The sequence below is a fragment of the Pseudophryne corroboree genome, chromosome 3 (genome assembly GCF_028390025.1).
Source record: "Pseudophryne corroboree isolate aPseCor3 chromosome 3, aPseCor3.hap2, whole genome shotgun sequence".
NCBI classification, from domain to species: domain Eukaryota; kingdom Metazoa; phylum Chordata; class Amphibia; order Anura; family Myobatrachidae; genus Pseudophryne; species Pseudophryne corroboree.
The window spans coordinates 697,461,047-697,483,436 of record NC_086446.1 but is presented as its reverse complement, the minus strand read 5'-3'; the positions used below and the strand labels follow the sequence as shown (position 1 = coordinate 697,483,436).

Genomic DNA, 22,390 nt, shown 5'->3' with positions numbered 1-22,390 from the left:
CTCTTCGTCTAATGATTCTCAATATCTTTGAGATGAGCGGAAGAGGAGGAAACACATAGACCGACTGAAACACCCATGGTGTCACCAGGGCGTCCACCGCCACTGCCTGAGGGTTCCTCGACCTGGCGCAATACTTCAGTAGTTTCTTGTTGAGGCGTGACGCCATCATGTCTATCTGAGGCAGTCCCCACCGACTTGCAATCTCTGCAAAGACTTCCTGATGAAGTCTCCACTCTCCTGGATGTAGATCGTGTCTGCTGAGGAAGTCCGCTTCCCAGTTGTCGACTCCCGGAATGAAGACTGCTGTCAGGGCGCTTACATGATTTTCCGCCCAGCGAAGAATCCTGGTGGCTTCCGCCTGTCGAAGTCAAAAAAATATTACATAAAGAGAACATACAAACTACACACATTATGAGTCGCTATACTTGCAAATACGCGCAGCGAGCACAGCCATATATGGTAACACACGCATTTACATGGACATGCCACAGAGATGGATTCGACACTTATCTCATACAGTACATAATTATAATAAACATCAAGCACCAGACATGATGATTTAAAATTATATATATTGAAGTAATGTCATGTATGTGTATTATTTGAACGAAACCAAATAGACCGGTCATGTTTACTATTGAGGCAACCAGATTGATGTGTAGATTCATTTGATACTTGTTGTGAAGTTGTGGGACATTGCAGCGGATAGTTATGATTATATGTATAAAAGCTAAAATCACTTTTATTAGACCAATACATTCCAAACAGGACAGGAAACTCAGGCCAGCCCTTTGGATGTCTTCAAGGCTGAACCTGATCAGCATATACAAAAGAAAATGGTGACTCATCATGAACCCCTCCCCCAGAAACTAGATAACACACTGATCATACAGGAAGGTAGTTCCTGTTTTGGTCTCAGAGTAAGATGGAGTCCCAGCATTACATGAGAGAGAGAGAGAGAGAGAGAGAGAGAGAGAGTGATATGGAAAGACGAATTTATATAACTTAAGGATAATGGTATTGTATCGCTGGCATGTAACTGTATGTAATTGTATGTAACTATGTTTTAACTGCTTACTGTGTGAGATATATTCATGTAACTATAGGTATACTGTACTTTGTAATATATATTGAATCCATATCCTTTTAATAGCAAATATATACTTCAATGAGCTTTGGAACTCAGATAATGTGTGGGTGTATTGTTTTCTCTTATGGGATACAGTGTTTTGCGATGTACAGCGCACTTTTATCTTATATGGTAATAAGATGCGCCTGGCGTCTGCAATATATTCTAGAGCAGCCATTTTAAATATTTGTGAGAAATCAATTTGGCATTCTTACACCATTGCCACTCTGCTCTTTGTTCCGCCTTGGCGGTGTACATGCGCCACTGCGGTGATGTTGTCTGACTGGATCAGAACCGGTAGGTCGCAAAGCAAATTTTCCGCTTGTCGAAGGGCGTTGTATATGGCCCTCAACTCCAGTACGTTGATGTGAAGACAAGCCTCCTGGCTTGACTAGAGACCCTGGAAGTTTCTTCCCTGTGTGACTGCACCCCAACCTCGGAGGCTCGCGTCCGTGGTTACCAGAACCCAGTCCTGAATGCCGAACCTGCGACCCTCCAGAAGGTGAGCACTCTGCAGCCACCACAGGAGAGATACCCTCGCCCTGGGGGACAGGGTGATCATCTGATGAATCTGTAGATGTGACCCGGACCACTTGTCCAGAAGGTTCCATTGAAAAGTTCTCGCATGGAACCTGCCGAATGGAATGGCCTCGTAAGTCGCCACCATCTTTCCCAGAACTCGAGTGCAGTGATGCACTGACACCCGTGTTGGCTTCAATAGGTCCCTGACCAAAGACATGAGTTCCTGGGCCTTTTCCATCGGAAGATAAACTCTTTTCTGGTCCGTATCCAGAATCATGCCTAAGAAGGGCAAACGAGTCGTTGGAATCAACTGTGACTTCGGGATATTGAGAATCCAGCCGTGCTGTTGCAACAGTGAGTGATACGCTGTTAAGCAACTGTTCTCTCGATCTCGCTTTTATCAGGAGATCGTCCAAGTACGGGATAATTGTGACACCCTGCTTGCGCAGAAGCACCATCATTTCTGCCATTACCTTGGTGAAAATCCTCGGGGCCGTGGAAAGGCCAAACGGCAACGTCTGAAATTGGTAAGGACAATCCTGTACAGCAAACCTCAGGAACGCCTGATGAGGCGGATATATGGGGACAAGAAGGTATGCATCCTTTATGTCCAGGGACACCATATAATCCCCCTCTTCCAGGCTGGCGATGACCGCTCTGAGCGACTCCATCTTGAACTTGAACCTTTTTAAGTATAGGTTTAAGGATTTTAAATTTAAAATGGGCCTGACCGAACCGTCCGGTTTCGGGACTACAAACAGGGTTGAGTAATACCCCATCCCCTGCTGCAGCAGGGGGACTTTGACCACCACTTGTTGAAGACACCATTTTTGAATAGCTTTTAACACTATCTCCCTTTCTAGGGGAGAAGCCGGCAGGGCCAATTTGAAAAATCGGAGATGAGGCATCTTTTCGAATTCCAGCTTGTAACCCTAGGAAACAATTTCTATTGCCCAGGGATCCACCTGTGAGTGAACCCAGACGTGGCTGAAAAGTCGAAGACGTGCCCCCACTGGGGCGGACTCCCTCAGCGGAGCCCCAGCGTCATGCGGTGGATTTTGTAGAGGCCGGGGAGGACTTCTGTTCCTGGGAACTAGCTGTGGCTGGCAGCTTTTTCCCCTTGCCCTTACCTCTGGCAAGAAAGGAAGATCCCCACACTCTTGGGCTTATGCGACCGAAAGGACTGCATCTAATAATGTGGTGTTTTCTTAGGCTGTGAGGAAACATAAGGTAAAAAGGTTGATTATCCTGCCGTAGCCATGGAAACTAAGTCCGTGAGACCTTCCCCAAACAATTCCTCACCCTTGTACGGTAAAACCTCCATATGCCTCTTCGAGTCGGCATCACCCGTCCATTGTCGGGTCCATAGGGCTCGCCTAGCCGAAAATCGCCATAGCGTTGGCCCTGGAACCCAGTAGGCCAACGTCTCTCTGAGCATCTCTCATATATAGGACAGCATCTTTAATATGACCCAGGGTCAATAGAATGGTTTCCTTATCCAGCGAATCTATATCAGCCGATAAGGTATCTGTCCACGCTTCTACAGCGCTACAAACCCAAGCCGACGCTATCGCCGGTCTGAGTAAGGTACCAGTATGTGTGTAAATAGACTTCAAGGTAGTCTCCTGCCTGCGATCAGCAGGATCCTTGAGGGTTGCCGTATCTTGAGATGGCAGCGCTACCTTTTTGGATAAGCGTGTCAACGCTTTGTCCACCCTTGGGGAGGATTCCCACCGTATCCTGTCCAGAGCCGGGAAAGGATACGCCATAAGAATCCTTTTGGGAATCTGCAGTTTTTTATCTGGAGATTCCCAAGCCTTGTCAAATAATTTGTTCAGCTCATGAGATGGAGGAAAGGTTACCTCAGGTTTCTTTTCTTTAAACATGTGGACCATCGTGTCAGGGACAGCGGGTTCATCTGTGATATGCAACACCTCTTTTATAGCAATAATCATATAATGAATACTTTTAGCCAATTTTGGCTGCAACTTTGCATCATCGTAGTCGACACTGGAGTCAGAATCCGTGTCGGTATCAGTGTCTACTATTTGGGATAGTGGGCGCTTTTGAGACCCAGAAGGTCCCTGTGACATAGTGAAAGGCAGGGCTAAACTCCCTGTACATTCCCTGGACTCAGCTTTGTCCAACCTTTTGTGCAATAAACGCACATTTGCATTTAAAACATTCCACATATCCAACCAGTCAGGTGTTGGCGTTGCCGACGGAGACACCAAACTCATTTGCTCCACCTCATCCCTAGAAGAGCCTTCCGCTTCAGACATGCAGACACACGCGTACCGACACCACACACTCAGGGAATTCTCTATCTGGAGACCGTTCCCCCACAAGGCCCTTTGGGGGGGGGGGGGGGGGGGGAAAGAGAGAGAGAGAGAGAATGCCAGCACACACCCAGCGCCAATGACCCAGGGAAAAAAAATTACCCAGATAGCGCTTTTATTTCATATATTATATTATATTTTTTCAAGAGTAAATTCTGAAACGTTGACTTTACACCAGCTTCAGCTGTCAGTTTGTTAAACGTACCCAGTCTCCGTGGGTGCCGTCCTGCTGGCTTCCATGCATATTCAGTGTGTCTAGGTGGGGCACCGGAGCATGTTGTGATTCACAGTCAAGTGGAGTGCCGAACACGTCTGTTCTTTAATATATTATATATATATATATATATATATATATATATATATATATATATATATATATATATATATATATATATATATATATACATACACACACACATACACACACACACATATATAAATAATATAAATAAAACACTGCGCCAAATTATGTGTTTCCCCCCTTCTTTCAACCCCTCTGTCACCGTGTTCAGCAGGGGAGAGTCCGGGGAGCCAGCTTCTCAGCGGTGTGCTGTGGAGAAAATGTCACTGGTGAGTGCTGAGGATCAAGCTCCGCGACGGACTTCGGTCCCGCTCGATTCTTTTAAAAACTGGCGGGGGATGTCAGAATATACAGTGCAGAGCCCATATATGTCCCTTATTGCCAGAACAGAGGTTTAAAATGCTGCCCAGGGCGCCCCCCCTGCGCCCTTCACCCTTACAGTGCCTGCCGCGTGTGTGTTGTGTGGGAGCAATGGCGCGCAGCATTACCTCTATGAAGATCTGAAGTCTTCTGCCGCCTCTGAAGTCTTTCTTCTTATACTCACCCGGCTTCTATCTTCCGGCTCTGTGAGGAGAACGGCGGCGCGGCTCCGGGACGAACAGCTAGGAGAGACCTGCGTTCAGACTCCCTCTGGAGCTAATGGTGTCCAGTAGCCTAAGAAGCAGAGCCTAGCAGTTAAGTAGGTCTGTTTCTCTCTCCTCAGTCCCTCGCTGCAGGGAGCCTGTTGCCAGCCGGCTCCCAGAAAATAAAAAAACCTAACAAAAATTATTTATTTTCAGGAAACTCAGGAGAGCTCCCTGTAATGCACCCAGTCTCCTCTGGGCACCGTATCAAACTGAGGTCTGGAGGAGGGGCATAGAGGGAGGAGCCAGTGCACACCCATATCTAGAGTTCTTTTTTAGTGCCCATGTCTCCTGCGGAGCCCGTCTATCCCCATGGTCCTTACGGAGTCCCCAGCATCCTCTAGGACGTAAGAGAAAGGGGGAAAAGGGTACCCTATACCAATGCACATTAAAATAAACTGCAGAGGATGGGCATTGAGTAGAAGGGATTGGAGTTCAGCAAGTTTGTTAAATGTTGTGCCTAACTCCTACACCAGGGCAGTCTATACCCCAAGGCACAGCAGTGTCCCCAAATAAAGATGTAAGAAATTAAATCAATCTCTAGGTACAACCTTGGACAAAGGACTGCAGGTAGATAAATTAGAGACAGCCTTCCCGCAGGATAATCCTCAGAAAATAGGATTTTAATACCTACCGGTAAATCCTTTTCTCCTAGTCCGTAGAGGATGCTGGGGACTCCAAAGGACCATGGGGTATAGAAGGGATCCGCAGGAGACATGGGCACACTATAAGACTTTGAATGGGTGTGAACTGGCTCCTCCCTCTATGCCCCTCCTCCAGACCTCAGTTATAGTATCTGTGCCCAGGGAGACGGACATTTCGAGGAAAAGGATTTTTGTTAACCAAGGGTGAGAAACACCAGCCCACACCACAACACACCGTACAACATGGCTTTTAAGCAATACCAGTTAGCAGCATGAACTAAAAACAGCAACAAGCTGAACATAACCGATAGTTATTTCTTCTGTTACACAGTCAGCACAGGGACGGGTGCCCAGCATCCTCTACGGACTAGGAGAAAAGGATTTACCGGCAGGTATTAAAATCCTATTTTCTCTTACTTCCTAGAGGATGCTGAGACTCCAAAAGGACCATGGGGTCTATACCAAAGCTCCAGACCGGGCGGGAGAGTGCGGACGACTCTGCAGCACCGATTGAGCAAACATGAGGTCCTCATCAGCCAGGGTATCAAACTTGTAGAACTTAGCAAAAGCGCTTGAACCCGACCACGTAGCCGCTCGGCAAAGTTGAAGCGCCAAGACTCCTCGGGCAGCCGCCCAAGATGAGCCCACCTTCCTAGTAGAATGGGCTTTCACTGACTTCGGCAACGGCAATCCAGCCGTAGAATGAGCATGCCGAATCGTATTACAGATCCAGCGGGCAATAGTCTGCTTGGAAGTAGGAGCCCTAATTTTGTTGGGAGCATATAGGACAAACAGAGCCTCTGATTTCCTAATTTGAGCCGTTCTGGCGACATAAATTTTCAAAGCTCTGACTACATCGAGAGATTTCGAAACAGCCAAGGTATCCGTAGCCACAGGTACCACAATAGGTTGGTTTATGTGAAACGAAGAAACCAACTTCGGCAGAAATTGTTGACGAGTTCTCAATTCCGCTCTATCCACATGGAAAATAAAACGGGCTCGTGAGACAAAGCCGCCAATTCCGACACCCGTCTTGCGGATACCAAGGCCAAAAGCATGACCACCTTCCAAGTGGGAAATTTCAACTCAACCGTTCGCAAAGGTGCAAACCAGTGAGACATAAGAAATTCCAACACCACGTCAAGATCCCACGGTGCCACGGGTGGCACAAACGGAGGATGTATGTGCAGTACTCCCTTCACGAAAGTCTGAACCTCTGGAAGGGCGGACAATTCTTTTTGAAAGAAAATAGATAAAGCCGAAATCTGCACTTTAATGGAAACTAATTTCAGGCCCGCATCCACACCTGCCTGCAAAAAAATGGAGGAAACGACCCAGCTGAAACTCCTCCGTAGGAGCCTTCTTGGATTCACACCAAGACACATACTTTCCCCAAATACGGTGATAATGCTTCGCCGTGACCTCCTTTCTAGCCTTAAGGAGAGTGGGGATGACTTCCCCAGGAATACCCTTTCGAGCTAGGATTTGGCGTTCAACCTCCACGCCGTCAAATGCAACCGCGGTAAGTCCTGGAAGACGCACGGCCCCTGCAGTAACAGATCTTCTCTGAGAGGAAGAGGCCAGGGATCTTCTATGAGCAATTCCTGAAGATCCGGACACCAGGCCCTCCGTGGCCAATCTGGAACAATGAGTACCGCCTAATCCCTTGTTCTTCTTATGATCCTTATCACTTTTGGAATGAGCGGAAGTGGAGGGAACACATATACCGACTGAAACACCCACGGAGTCACCAGGGCGTCCACTGCACTGGCTTTAGGGTCCCTTGACCTGGAACAATATCTCTGAAGCTTCTTGTTGAGGCGAGACGCCATCATGTCTATTTGAGGAATTCCCCAATGACTTGTCACTTCTGCAAACACCTCTTGATGAAGACCCCACTCTCCTGGATGGAGATCGTGTCTGCTGAGGAAGTCTGCTTCCCAGTTGTCCACACCCGGAAGACCGCTGACAGAGCGCTTACATATTTTTCTGCCCAGCGGAGAACTTGTGGCCTTTCCCATTGCCGCTCTGCTCTTTGTTCCTCCTTGGCGGTTTATGTACGCCACCGCTGTTACGTTGTCCGACTGAATCAGGACAGGTAGACCTTGAAGAAAGTGTTCCGCTTGCAGAAGGCTGTTGTAGATAGCTCTTAACTCCAGAACGTTTATGTGCAGACAAGCTTTCTGGCTTGACCATTTTCCCTGGAAATTTTGTCCCTGTGTGACTGCTCCCCTGCCTCGGAGACTTGCATCCGTTGTCACCAGGACCCAATCCTGGTTCCCGAACCTGCGTCCCTCTAGGAGGTGAGAACTTTGAAGCCACCACAGGAGAGATATTCTGGTCCTGGAAGATAGACTTATTTTCCGGTGCATGTGCAGGTGAGACCCGGACCACTTGTCCAACAGGTCCCACTGAAATACTCGGGCATGAAACCTGCCAAACGGAATGGCTTTGTTAGCTGCAACCATCTTCCCCAGCACCCGAGTGCATTGACGGATCGATACTCTTGCCGGTTTCAGAATCTCCTTGACCATGGTCTGGATTTTCAGAGCTTTTTCCGCTGGGAGAAACTCTCTGCAGTTCCGTGTCCAGGATCATGCCCAAGAAAGACAGCCGAGTTGTCGGAATCAACTGTGACTTTGGCAAATTTAGAATCCAACCATGTTGTTGCAGAACTGTCAGGGAGAGTGCCACGCTTCTCCTTTGATCTTGCCTTTATCAGGAGATCGTCCAAGTACGGGATAATTGTGACGCCCTGCTTTCGTAGGAGCACCATCATTTCCGCAATTACTTTGGTGAAGATCCTCGGGGCCGTGGAAAGACCAAACGGCAACGTCTGAAATTGGTAATGACAATCCTGAACCGCAAACCTCAGGAAAGCTTGATGTGGAGGATATATTGGGACATGTAAGTAGGCATCTTTTATGTCGACTGACGCCATAAAATCCCCCCCTTCCAGACTGGAGATCACTGCCCGAAGAGATTCCATCTTGAACTTGAAAGTTTTCAAATACAGATTGAGGGATTTTAGGTTCAGGATCGGTCTTACCGAGCCATCCGGCTTTGGTCCGACAAAAAGGCTCGAATAAAACCCTTCTCGCCGTTGAGACGGGGGTACCGGGACAATGACACGCTGTTGACACAGCTTTTGTATAGCAGCACGCACTACTTCCCTACTTCCCTTTCTGGGATAGAAACTGACAAGGCAGATTTGAAAAATCGGTGGTGGGGGGGGGCACCTCCTGAAACTCCAGTTTGTATCCTTGGGACACTATGTCTGACACCCAAGGATCCAGGGCAGAGTGAAACCAGACCTGACTGAAGAGCCGGAGACGCGCCCCCACCGGTACGGACTCCCGTAGAGGAGCCCAGCGTCATGCGGTGGACTTGGCAGAAGCCGTGGAGGACTTCTGCTCCTGGGAACTTGGCACAGCAGGAGACCTTTTTCCCCGTCCTCTACCCTTTGAGGCAAGGAAGGACGAGCCTCTTCCTTTTTTGTATTTATTAGGCCGAAAGGACTGCATCTGATAATGCGGCGTCTTTTTCTGTTGTGCAGGAACATAAGGAAGAAATGATGACTTACCCGCTGTAGCAGTAGACACCAGATCAGCGAGGCCATCACCAAACAAGACCCTACCTTTATAAGGGAGAGCTTCCATAGCTTTCTTAGAGTTGGCATCAGCATTCCATTGATGAATCCACAGCGCTCTCCTGGCCGAGACTGCCATGGCATTGGCCCTTGATCCCAAAAGGCCAATATCCCTTGCCGAATCCTTTAGGTAAGCTGCAGCGTCCCTGATATAACCGAGAGTCAAAAGAATGCTATCCCTATCCAGGGTATCCATGTCAGATGCCAAATTATCTGCCCACTTGCCAATAGCAGTACTCACCCATGCCGACGCCACGGCAGGTTTGAGCAACGCACCAGTCGTGACATAAATGGATTTTAAGGTAGTTTCCTGCTTACGATCCGCAGGGTCCTTTAGGGCAGCAGTGTCAGGAGACGGAAGCGCCACCTTTTTGGACAGTCGTGATAGAGCCTTGTCCCCATTGGGACATTGACTCCCACTTTTCCCTGTCTTCAGAGGGGAAAGGATATGCCATTAGAATTCTCTTGGGAATCTGCCACCTTTTGTCAGGAGATTCCCAAGCTTTTTCACAAAGAGTGTTCAGCTCATGAGAGGGGGGGAAACGTCACCTCAGGCTTTTTTGCCTTATACAAACAAACCCTAGTATCAGGAACAGTAGGTACTTCTGAAATATGTAAAACATCTTTAATTGCCACAATCATGTACTGAATACTCTTAACCAGTTTTGGATTTAAACTGGCCTCACTATAGTAGACACTGGAATCCGAGTCCGTGTCGGTATCAGTATCCGCCATCTGGGTAAATGAACGCTTTTGTGACCCTGAGGGGGCCTGTACCTGAGACATGGATTTTCTCCACGTTTGTGTCTGAGAATCAGATTTATCCAGCCTTTTAGTCAATAACGCCACATTTGCATTCAATGTACTCAACATATCCACCCAATCAGCAGTCGGCGGTGCCGACAGTCACTCCCAGCGCCTTATCTGCCCCCACTGCAACTTCCTCCGGGGAGGAGCACTCAGCCTCAGACATGCCGACACACACGTACCAACACGCACAAACACACTGGCTATAGGGGACAGACCCACAGGAAAGCCTGTTAGAGGAACACAGAGGGAGTTTACCAGCTCACACCCCAGCGCCTATCCCAGTACTTGTCATGACTAAGGTTTTGTGAACCCGGTGCTAGCGAAGTCTGTGCGGGCGACTGGAGGACTACACGAATACCACCACTGACCTGGTTTGGAAGTGTTGTGGACTCGGGGTCTCTTCCGGTGACTGGGAAGAGGAACCGCGGCAGAGATGGCCGAATCCAGGTTCTCCTCATGCAGGATGAGGTCGGCAGACAGGAAGCACGTGTGGGCGCTGAAGGTCTCCTGAAAGACAGAACTGGAAAGGCGCTGATGAATCAGTGAAGAATAACAGGTACAACTGTGCTAAAGGACACTGAGGTGCGTAGAGGCACTGAGGTGCGTAGAGGCACTGAGGTGCGTAGAGGCACTGAGGTGCGTAGAGGCACTGGGGTGCGTAGAGGCACTGGGGTGCGTAGAGGCACTGGGGTGCGTAGAGGCACTGGGGTGCGTAGAGGCACTGGGGTGCGTAGAGGCACTGGGGTGCGTAGAGGCACTGGGGTGCGTAGAGGCACTGGGGTGCGTAGAGGCACTGGGGTGCGTAGAGGCACTGGGGTGCGTAGAGGCACTGGGGTGCGTAGAGGCACTGGGGTGCGTAGAGGCACTGGGGTGCGTAGAGGCACTGGGGTGCGTAGAGGCACTGGGGTGCGTAGAGGCACTGAGGTGCGTAGAGGCACTGAGGTGCGTAGAGGCACTGAGGTGCGTAGAGGCACTGAGGTGCGTGGAGGCACTGGGGTGCGTGGAGACACTGGGGTGCGTAGAGACACTGGGGTGCGTAGAGACACTGGGGTACGTAGAGACACTGGGGTACGTAGAGACACTGGGGTACGTAGAGACACTGGGGTACGTAGAGACACTGGGGTACGTAGAGACTCTGGGGTGCTGAGGCACGGAGGTGCTGGAAGCACGGAGATGCTGAGGCACGGAGGTGCTGGAAGCACGGAGATGCTGAGGCACGGAGGTGCTGAGGCACTGAGGCACGGAGGTGCTGGAAGCACGGAGGTACTGAGGCACGGAGGTGCTGAAAGCACGGAGGTGCTGAAAGCACGGAGGTGCTGAAAGCACGGAGGTACTGAGGCACGGAGGTGCTGAAAGCACGGAGGTGCTGAAAGCACGGAGGTGCTGAAAGCACGGAGGTACTGAGGCACGGAGGTGCTGAAAGCACGGAGGTGCTGAGGCACGGAGGTGCTGGAAGCACTGAGGTACTGAGGCACGGAGGTGCTGGAAGCACGGAGGTGCTGAGGCACGGAGGTGCAGAGGCACGGAGGTGCTGGAAGCACGGAGGTGCTGGAAGCACGGAGGTGCTGGAAGCACGGAGGTGCTGAGGCACGGAGGTGCTGAAAGCACGGAGATGCTGAAAGCACGGAGATGCTGAAAGCACGGAGGTACTGAGGTACTGAGGTGCTGAAAGCACGGAGATGCTGAGGCACGGAGGTGCTGAGGCACGGAGGTACTGAGGTACTGGGATACGGGAGCTCTGGAGATCACAACCTTAGGGAGCTCAGCTAGAATGCTCACACATAGCTGTGTGTGACACAAGGAACTGGCCCAGATTCCAACTCAGCCTCCTGATTTATACTTCCTGGTCCTTGATGATTGGTGGGCAGGATTAGGTGATGTCACTGTCATGTGACTACTCTAGCCAAGGCTGTGATGTAGAATGAGGCCTAGCAGGCCAAGAGAACAGTGAAGCCTGGACTTCTGCAAAACACAGGATGCTTGCTTTTAGACTACTGAATTCAGCCTCACACAGGAGATCACCACAGGTGGAGCTGATTACCTCTCAGGCAGAGAACTCAGGAAAACTCATAGTGCCGACAAGCTGTTTAACTCCGTGAGTGAAAAGACACAGGATCCAGGACAGATGGCAGGGGTAAGTCACCAAATATAAACCTACAGTCAGGATTGTGACAGTATCCCCCTCTTCAAGGGTGGACTCCGGACACCCATCTTGAATCTTAGAGGAACTTGAGAAATTCATACAGAAGAATTTAGGACATTCGTTGATGCAGATTCCAAAGGTTTAGGACTAAATTCTTTAACTACAGCGTTACCGAAAGTCTGTAAGTCATGGAACACAGGATCATTACTCTCAAAGAGCATGTTGGCCCACTCCAAAGCTCTTCCTCTGAATGCCAGGAACAGATATCGAGTAACGTTGGAAGGAGTTACTGCACCTGAAGGATCAGACTCCATCCGAGAGAGAAATTGTTCAACCAGAGCGGCATATTGCAATAAATCTCCATCAAAGTAAATAGGTGGAAAACCATCAGACGAAAGCTTAGAGGATGAAACTGAAGAAAGCTTTGGCTGGACGAGTAGGACTGGATTGGATCCGAGGATACTTGAATTGGCTGGAGCCAAAGGAGACGGACCAGGCTGGTCCTGGAGTATTGCTGGACCGGCTGTAACCGGGACGGACTGACCAGGCGGAACCTGGAGTATTGCTGGACCGGCTGGAACCGTGTCGGACTGACCAGGCGGAGCCTGGAGTATTGCTGGACCGGCTGGAACCGGGACGGACTGACCAGGCGGAGCCTGGAGTATTGCTGGACCGGCTGGAACCGGGACGGACTGACCAGGCGGGGCCTGGAGTATTGCTGGACCGGCTGGAACCGGGACGGACTGACCAGGCGGGGCCTGGAGTATTGCTGGACCGGCTGGAACCGGGACGGACTGACCAGGCAGGGCCTGGAGTATTGCTGGACCGGCTGGAACCGGGACGGACTGACCAGGCAGGGCCTGGAGTATTGCTGGACCGGCTGGAACCGGGACGGGCTGAGCCCTTTCTTCACAGGGCTGGGCTGAGGCAAGAGCCCCCACTTCACGGGGCTGGGCTGAGGCAAGAGCCCCCACTTCACGGGGCTGGGCTGAGGCAAGAGCCCCCTCTTCACGGGGCTGGGCTGAGGCAAGAGCCCCCTCTTCACGGGGCTGGGCTGAGGCAAGAGCCCCCTCTTCACGGGGCTGGGCTGAGGCAAGAGCCCCCTCTTCACGGGGCTGGGCAGCACTCTGTAGACTCTCTGGCTGGGCAGCACTCTGTAGACTCTCTGGCTGGGCAGCACTCTGTAGAATCTCTGGCTGGGCAGCACTCTGTAGAATCTCTGGCTGGGCAGCACTCTGTAGAATCTCTGGCTGGGCAGCACTCTGTAGAATCTCTGGCTGGGCAGCACTCTGTAGAATCTCTGGCTGGGCAGCACTCTGTAGAATCTCTGGCTGGGCAGCACTCTGTAGAATCTCTGGCTGGGCAGCACTCTGTAGAATCTCTGGCTGGGCAGCACTCTGTAGAATCTCTGGCTGGGCAGCACTCTGTAGAATCTCTGGCTGGGCAGCACTCTGTAGAATCTCTGGCTGGGCAGCACTCTGTAGAATCTCTGGCTGGGCAGCACTCTGTAGACTCTCTGGCTGGGCAGCACTCTGTAGACTCTCTGGCTGGGCAGCACTCTGTAGACTCTCTGGCTGGGCAGCACTCTGTAGACTCTCTGGCTGGGCAGCACTCTGTAGACTCTCTGGCTGGGCAGCACTCTGTAGACTCTCTGGCTGGGCAGCACTCTGTAGACTCTCTGGCTGGGCAGCACTCTGTAGACTCTCTGGCTGGGCAGCACTCTGTAGACTCTCTGGCTGGGCAGCACTCTGTAGACTCTCTGGCTGGGCAGCACTCTGTAGACTCTCTGGCTGGGCAGCACTCTGTAGACTCTCTGGCTGGGCAGCACTCTGTAGACTCTCTGGCTGGGCAGCACTCTGTAGACTCTCTGGCTGGGCAGCACTCTGTAGACTCTCTGGCTGGGCAGCACTCTGTAGACTCTCTGGCTGGGCAGCACTCTGTAGACTCTCTGGCTGGGCAGCACTCTGTAGACTCTCTGGCTGGGCAGCACTCTGTAGACTCTCTGGCTGGGCAGCACTCTGAAGACTCTCTGGCTGGGCAGCACTCTGAAGACTCTCTGGCTGGGCAGCACTCTGAAGACTCTCTGGCTGGGCAGCACTCTGAAGACTCTCTGGCTGGGCAGCACTCTGAAGACTCTCTGGCTGGGCAGCACTCTGAAGACTCTCTGGCTGGGCAGCACTCTGAAGACTCTCTGGCTGGGCAGCACTCTGAAGACTCTCTGGCTGGGCAGCACTCTGAAGACTCTCTGGCTGGGCAGCACTCTGAAGACTCTCTGGCTGGGCAGCACTCTGAAGACTCTCTGGCTGGGCAGCACTCTGAAGACTCTCTGGCTGGGCAGCACTCTGAAGACTCTCTGGCTGGGCAGCACTCTGAAGACTCTCTGGCTGGGCAGCACTCTGAAGACTCTCTGGCTGGGCAGCACTCTGAAGACTCTCTGGCTGGGCAGCACTCTGAAGACTCTCTGGCTGGGCAGCACTCTGAAGACTCTCTGGCTGGGCAGCACTCTGAAGACTCTCTGGCTGGGCAGCACTCTGAAGACTCTCTGGGGCTGGACGCTCTGAACCCCTCACTGGGGCTGGACACTCTGAAGACGCCCCTCCTGGGGCTGGACGCTCTGAAGACGCCCCTCCTGGGGCTGGACGCTCTGAAGACGCCCCTCCTGGGGCTGTGGACACGGACTCCTCTGTGACTGTAAATGGCTTGAACATTCTTCTCTGGACACCCAACTTGGGATAAGGTCTTTTAACCACCGGACCCCAGTCATAAATTTGAGTCTCTCTCAGAAGAGTAGCCTTCTTGATACCCCCGTCAGCAGCAGAAGGATCGGATACTGTGGATGACTTGTAGACATGAGCACTATGGTCCTGAGATTTGTCACTATTACCTGGCTTGCGAAGAATGCAGTCTTTAACAAAATGACCAGAATTTCCACAGTAAAGACAGAGATATAGCTCCTTACGCCGCTGACGTTCAGCTTCAGAGAGCTTGGGCCGTGGATAGCTCTGATGAAAAACTTTCCCTTGCGCAGAGGAAGAGACTCTATTAACTGGATGGGACAAAACAGGATCAACAACATTGGTAGTATTCCTGAGGAGATCAGGCATCACAGAGAGAATACTAGGCAAAAGTTCTTGTAACTGTAGTAACATCTGGTAGAAAATCTGCAGTTGGTCAGGAGTCTTAGAGCAGAAGGTCAGAGAATCTCTGGAGAAAGAATTCCGCTGTAGACACTGTGCCAATTGATGCTGAGTCGACTCCAGACCTTCCAAGCGTCCTGCAATATTGCTTAGGAGGTCCTGCGTCAGACAAACACTTTCGGCCGGGTCCATGTGGCCAGTTCCTACTGTCATGACTAAGGTTTTGTGAACCCGGTGCTAGCGAAGTCTGCGCGGGCGACTGGAGGACTACACGAATACCACCACTGACCTGGTTTGGAAGTGTTGTGGACTCGGGGTCTCTTCCGGTGACTGGGAAGAGGAACCGCGGCAGAGATGGCCGAATCCAGGTTCTCCTCATGCAGGATGAGGTCGGCAGACAGGAAGCACGTGTGGGCGCTGAAGGTCTCCTGAAAGACAGAACTGGAAAGGCGCTGATGAATCATTGAAGAATAACAGGTACAACTGTGCTAAAGGGCACTGGGTGCTTGGAGACACTGAGGTGCTTGGAGACACTGAGGTGCTTGGAGACACTGAGGTGCTTGGAGACACTGAGGTGCTTGGAGACACTGAGGTACTTGGAGGCACTGAGGTGCGTAGAGGCACTGAGGTGCGTAGAGGCACTGAGGTGCGTAGAGGCACTGAGGTGCGTAGAGGCACTGAGGTGCGTAGAGGCACTGAGGTGCGTAGAGGCACTGAGGTGCGTAGAGACACTGAGGTGCGTAGAGACACTGGGGTGCGTAGAGACACTGAGGTGCGTAGAGACACTGAGGTGCGTAGAGACACTGAGGTGCGTAGAGACACTGAGGTGCGTAGAGACACTGAGGTGCGTAGAGACACTGAGGTGCGTAGAGGCACTGAGGTGCGTGGAGGCACTGAGGTGATTGGAGGCACTGAGGTGCGTAGAGACACTGGGGTGCGTAGAGACACTGGGGTGCGTAGAGACACTGGGGTGCGTAGAGACACTGGGGTACGTAGAGACACTGGGGTGCTGAGGCACGGAGGTGCTGGAAGCACGGAGATGCTGAGGCACGGAGGTGCTGGAAGCACGGAGATACGGAGGTGCTGAAAGCACGGAGGTGCTGAAAGCACGGAGGTGCTGGAAGCACGGAGGTACTGAGGCACGGAGGTGCTGAAAGCACGGAGGTGCTGGAAGCACGGAGGTACTGAGGCACGGAGGTGCTGAAAGCACGGAGGTGCTGAGGCACGGAGGTGCAGAGGCACGGAGGTGCTGGAAGCACGGAGGTACTGAGGCACGGAGGTGCTGGAAGCACGGAGGTGCTGAGGCACGGAGGTGCTGAGGCACGGAGGTGCTGAAAGCACGGAGATGCTGAGGCACGGAGATGCTGAGGCACGGAGGTACTGAGGCACGGAGGTACTGAGGTGCTGAAAGCACGGAGATGCTGAGGCACGGAGGTGCTGAGGTACTGGGATACGGGAGCTCTGGAGATCACAACCTTAGGGAGCTCAGCTAGAATGCTCACACATAGCTGTGTGTGACACAAGGAACTGGCCCAGATTCCAACTCAGCCTCCTGATTTATACTTCCTGGTCCTTGATGATTGGTGGGCAGGATTAGGTGATGTCACTGTCATGTGACTACTCTAGCCAAGGCTGTGATGTAGAATGAGGCCTAGCAGGCCAAGAGAACACTGAAGCCTGGACTTCTGCAAAACACAGGATGCTTGCTTTTAGATTACTGAATTCAGCCTCACACAGGAGATCACCACAGGTGGAGCTGATTACCTCTCAGGCAGAGAACTTAGGAAAACTCATAGTGCTGACAAGCTGTTTAACTCCGTGAGTGAAAAGACACAGGATCCAGGACAGATGGCAGGGGTAAGTCACCAAATATAAACCTACAGTCAGGATTGTGACAGTACTGAGAGCAAATACACACTGCCTCAGATGTCTGTGCTGTTATTTGTCATGGGTTAATAGCACCAAATTACTGTGCGGCCCCCCCGTTTTGCTCCCCGTTACTTGTGCAGGAGAGTGGAGGTCCGGGCCAGCGTCTCTGCATCCTGTGAAGAGAAAATGGTGCTGGTAAGCTGTGAGGGCTAAGCTACGCGCCCTCACTGGCGTGCTGTAGTCCTGCTCAAATTTTAAATCTTTATACTGGCAGGGAGCAATATCTAGTGCCTAGGCACTTTTGAAATATATAATTTTGCCAGATCTATTGCTAACCTCCAGTAATCATGCTGCCCAGGGCACCCCCCCTGCGCCCTGCAAGTGCTGCCAGAGGTGTGTGTGGGAGCATGGCGCGCTGCGCGGTACCTCATTATTGAAGTCTTCTGATCTTCTTTATACTCACCCGGCTTCTTTCTTCTGGCTCTGTGAGGGGGTTGACGGCGCGGCTCCGGGAACAAGCAGCTAGGCGCACCAAGTGATCGAACCCTCTGGAGCTAATGGTGTCCAGTAGCCTAAGAAGCAGAGCCTTTGAACTCAGAAGAAGTAGGTCTGCTACTCTCCCCTCACTCCCACGAAGCAGGGAGCCTCTAGCCAGCAGGTCTCCCTGAAAATAAAAAACCTAAAAGTCTTTTCAGAGAAACTCAGGAGAGCTCCCCTAGTGTGTGTCATGTCTCTCTGGGCACAGAATCTAACTGAGGTCTGGAGGAGGGGCATAGAGGGAGGAGCCAGTTCACACCCATTCAAAGTCTTATAGTGTGACCATGTCTCCTGCGGATCCCGTCTATACCCCATGGTCCTTTTGGAGTCCCCAGCATCCTCTAGGACATAAGAGAAATACATATGTGCCAAACACACGTATAGTAATGGGTAAAAGACCCAGGAACAGTGTTCTGCATTTTTAATTATAATCCTCTTTAGACTGTTTATTATTCAGTTAAGACAAACATACAGAATAAACTTTTACCTACAGGTTTATTTACAAGTGTGTTAGTCGGCATGTAGTCCAAATCCTCATCATTAAATAGTTCTTCGGTGTTCATGCCTATCGCAGCTCCCATGTCAAGGCCTAGTTTTCTCTGTAACAGTTTCCTTTGTCGCGCGATCCTTTCCTTGGGGTCCACTTCCACTAAGAACAAACAAAAGCTAGATCTTACTATGGATAGCACTCCTCCACAAGTTCTTAAACTTATACCACATACCACCTCTCCCTCCTTTACATTTTATGTAACTTAGGCCCCGTACACACAGAGGAGATGTGTGCTGAGTGATCTAGCACAGACCGCTTAGAACACATCTCTTCCCCCCCACTCAGCACACAGCGCGATGTGTTCTGAGCGAGGGAGGAGAACGCTCACTTCACACAGCAGTGAAGTGAGCGATCTACTAGATTTGGTACGCATGCATGACAAATCTAAATTCAGCGATAGCTCAGCACATCGCTATGGGCATACACACGGAGAGATCCGTGCTTAATTTTTAAGCAATCTAGTCAGATTGTTTAGAATTTAAGCACGGATCTCTCCGTGTGTACCCTCCTTGACACTGGCGAGCCCTGTACAGCATAGGAGCAAACATAATTAACCCAGAGACTATGAACAGATATTTATCATATGTTATTTATATGATGCTAACAATATATGCTGCTGGACTGTACAGGGAATATTAGTCATTCATATTAGTCCCTGCTCAATTGTAGTTTACAGTCTAACTTCCCTAACATACACAGGGTAGTTGAGACAGCCACAGTGCCCGAGTACTGTAGGGGTGCGGCCACATCAACTCAGAAACAGGACAATAATGTGCACAGTATCAGAAAGCATTACCGCATGCTGCAAAATGTGGTCAGCAGCAAGCCAGGGCCTCGGCCATTAGTATCCGCTCCTCCACCTCTCTATGTCCAGGATCATAAAAGCACACACACAAACATGCGTTTCTTTTTTCAGAATCCAATTAACTTACCATTACGGTTCTTTTGTTTATTTTTTTTTTAGTGTGGAAGGGAAACCGAAACACCCGGAAGAAACCCACACCGAGCGTCTTCCCTGCTATAGCATTATCCCCATGGCTGATTCAGCCTGGTGCTTGTTTTGCTTAAATAAGGGGAATCCTTTTTCTTGAAGGGGGAGGTGTTCCGGTCCGCGATTAGCCAGCGCCTCACTAGTCAATGACCTCACCACACGTCACGCACACACACACACACACACACACACATATATATACATACCCATTGATGAAGTCAGACCAGACGAAACGCGTTGGGTGATTCCTGCTACTATTGAAGTCCTCAGTTAAGCTGCTTTTACTATTTACGGAACTTTTTATTCACATACATATTTTTTACATAATTTTAGACACACAGCTGTTTCTAATGATTCTTATCTTCTAAGCACTTGAATTTTTAGCACTACTTTTATCGTAGTCATTCTTTTATTATTGTTCATGTCCTTTGCAATGCTTTTTTGATAACTTTTTAACGGATTTTTAAAAAGCATTCTTGTATGTTGCCTTTTTTAATGTCCAAAATCTGTCTAAACGTTCATTGTAAAATAAACCCTGTATTGTTTTTTTTTTTTTTTTAAACATCTTTTTAGTCTCCTGGCTTATCTACCACCTGTGGTCGCTCTGATCTTATTTGCTTTTTTTTATATATATATATATATATATATATATATATATATATATATATATATATATATATATATATATATATACACATATATATACACATACATATACACATACATATATACATATACACACAATTTTTTATTTATTTCCTTTTTTTACTTTAGCCTTATTGTGGTTATACTGGGGGGTTTTTTTATTGCTCTGTAAATTTGTGACATGATCAATAAATACATGTATAAAAAGTATAAAGAAATAATGTAAATATAGGCTCCAATTTCCAAATTACTTATTTAAGAAATAAATAAAAATATCTTACAGTCTGATAACCCAAGTCGACAGCAATTTCCATAAAAAAGACAACACAAACAAAACAGGATAGTAAAACTACACTTTCGGTAAACTTTACAGGATAAAAACGATCGGATGTACAATCAGAATTCATATCCTGATTATCCTGTATACTATGTCCAGACAAGGCAATCATTGGTCATTTGTTCAATGAGCACATTTCCTAACCACAGGATATCAATGGCAAAATTTAACGGGTGGAGAGGAAGAGGTAACAGGAAAGCCAGGAGTTTCTGTTCGCCAAGTATTATCAGAATGCTTTTGCTTTTGCTTATATACACTGCGGGGACGAGACATCTTTCTCTTGCCAAATATGCAGATGAGGGGTTAACGTCAACAAGGGAAAAAACTGCTGCCAGCTGCATGTCTCACTTGAATAGGTCATGCTTCTACAGAATTATGTCAAACACCTTAATACCAACAAAACCTCAGCTGACAGAACCATTATAAATGCGCAGATTTTGATTGGCGGGTGCTTGTTGACTTTCTGTATGTGTATCTTTAAGTCAACTGATTCTCTCCCCGCCTGAACCAGTTGTAGTCCCTACATAAATAGCTAAAATGTAGCCCATACAACAATTGCTACAATTTTGTGTCACGCTGATCATTGTGAAAATAAAAAAATAAAAAAGAAATCCTTGATCTTTAAAGTCTGTATTTTTAAAAAGCTGCATTTTGCCAATCATCCAAGATTGTTGGATGGTGGAATTAGAGATTTGATGTATGGGATCCCTTAAGTCTGCATAAAAGAAAACCCAATGTGCAAATATAACAGAGGATAACCACACAATTCATCTTGATTTAATGATAAGATTTAAAAGCCCTAAGGAGGGCAGCACATCATAAAGGTACAGGCAGAGTAGGGACAATGACATTTTTTTTATTTTATTTTTTAAAAGACTTCCTGTGAACAAAGTAAACATGTCAACTACACTCTCATCAGGAAACAGGACTAGAAAACACAGTATCGTTTTATAAATGGAATACCCGATTTGTCATCTTGCACTTCAAATTCCACGCCAGCAGAGCCCAGGAGAGAGGCACCATGTTTGAGCAGTCTCGATATATCAAACCTGTCAAAACTCAGCCGGTCCGATAGTGAAGAGTCATCATTAGAACACTCTGAGCCAGTCTCTAAAATTGGTGAAAGAGAAACAAAGAGCTTGTTTAGATATGAAATCCTTATGTATAAGGCAGAGAGCGCTTTCTGTGCAAAAGCATGTATAGCAATAAAATAATCATCATCATGGCGTAGCTTCAAAAGTGCATGATCATTTGTAGTTAATGCCATCTAAAGCAATGATTTTATGTTCCCTCTAAAAACTTAATGGTTGTCTTTTGGTACTTCGTAAAATGCACAGCAGAGACCTCCAGCTCATCCTACTACGCTTACCCATGTGCACTAGAACGCAGACGAGAACACTAATACTGTGTATGCATGTACACGGGTGGTCTTCTGTTTGCCGGCGGTCGGGCTCCCGGCGCTCAGTATACCGGCGCCGGGAGCCCGACAGCCGGAATACCGACAATTATTTTCCCTCGTGGGGGTCCACGACCCCCATAGAGGGAGAATAAAATAGTGTGGCGCGCGTACGCGCCACCGTGCCCGTAGCGTGGCGAGCGCAGCGAGCCCGCAAGGGGCTCATTTGCGCTTGCCAAGCTGTCGGTAAGCCGGCGGTCGGGCTCCCGGCGCCGGGATGCTGGTCGCCGGGAGCCCGACCGCCGGCCAGCCGTAGTGAACCCCATGTACACATATACACACTTGTAACGGACCAGCATCTCCTCAGTCTATGCACAACAGTCCTCCTCTAACGATCTCAGTGCAATATTATGCCCGACTACAGAATTTCTTCTCACACCCTCCTGGGGTGCGAGCAGAAACTGACAAAACTACCGGTGCAATGTTTTCTGCCCTTATCGCGACGGAAACGGCATTGCGCCAGTTAGAGAATGTTGGTTCTCATGACTAAAAACCTGTTTAAAGTGCGAGAATCAACATTCTCCGACATAACAGTACGCTGAATTGAATAGCTCCGAGACATTCTTTCAGGTGCTGTTCAATTTGCGCTAAATTGAATCAAGCACAATATGTCCACATATACACACACATTTATAGGTATACACACACATACAGGCTTTGAGATCAGGTACACTGCAAGATCTCCAACCAAAATGCAAGCAGCAAGTA

The 22,390-nt window shown here is 49.4% G+C and overlaps 1 protein-coding gene across 2 annotated transcripts in view; it reads right to left on the bottom strand.

Moving 5' to 3' along the window:
• BTAF1 (B-TFIID TATA-box binding protein associated factor 1) overlaps window positions 1-22,390 on the bottom strand; it is a 324,567-nt gene that overhangs the window by 239,147 nt on the left and 63,030 nt on the right. For both annotated transcript variants that reach the window (XM_063962035.1, XM_063962034.1), the window contains exons 4-5: window positions 21,190-21,336; window positions 18,195-18,352 (exon numbers count right to left, since the gene is read on the bottom strand). In XM_063962035.1, the coding sequence (XP_063818105.1) occupies window positions 18,195-18,352; window positions 21,190-21,336 (305 nt within the window). The remainder of the gene's footprint in view (window positions 1-18,194; window positions 18,353-21,189; window positions 21,337-22,390) is intronic.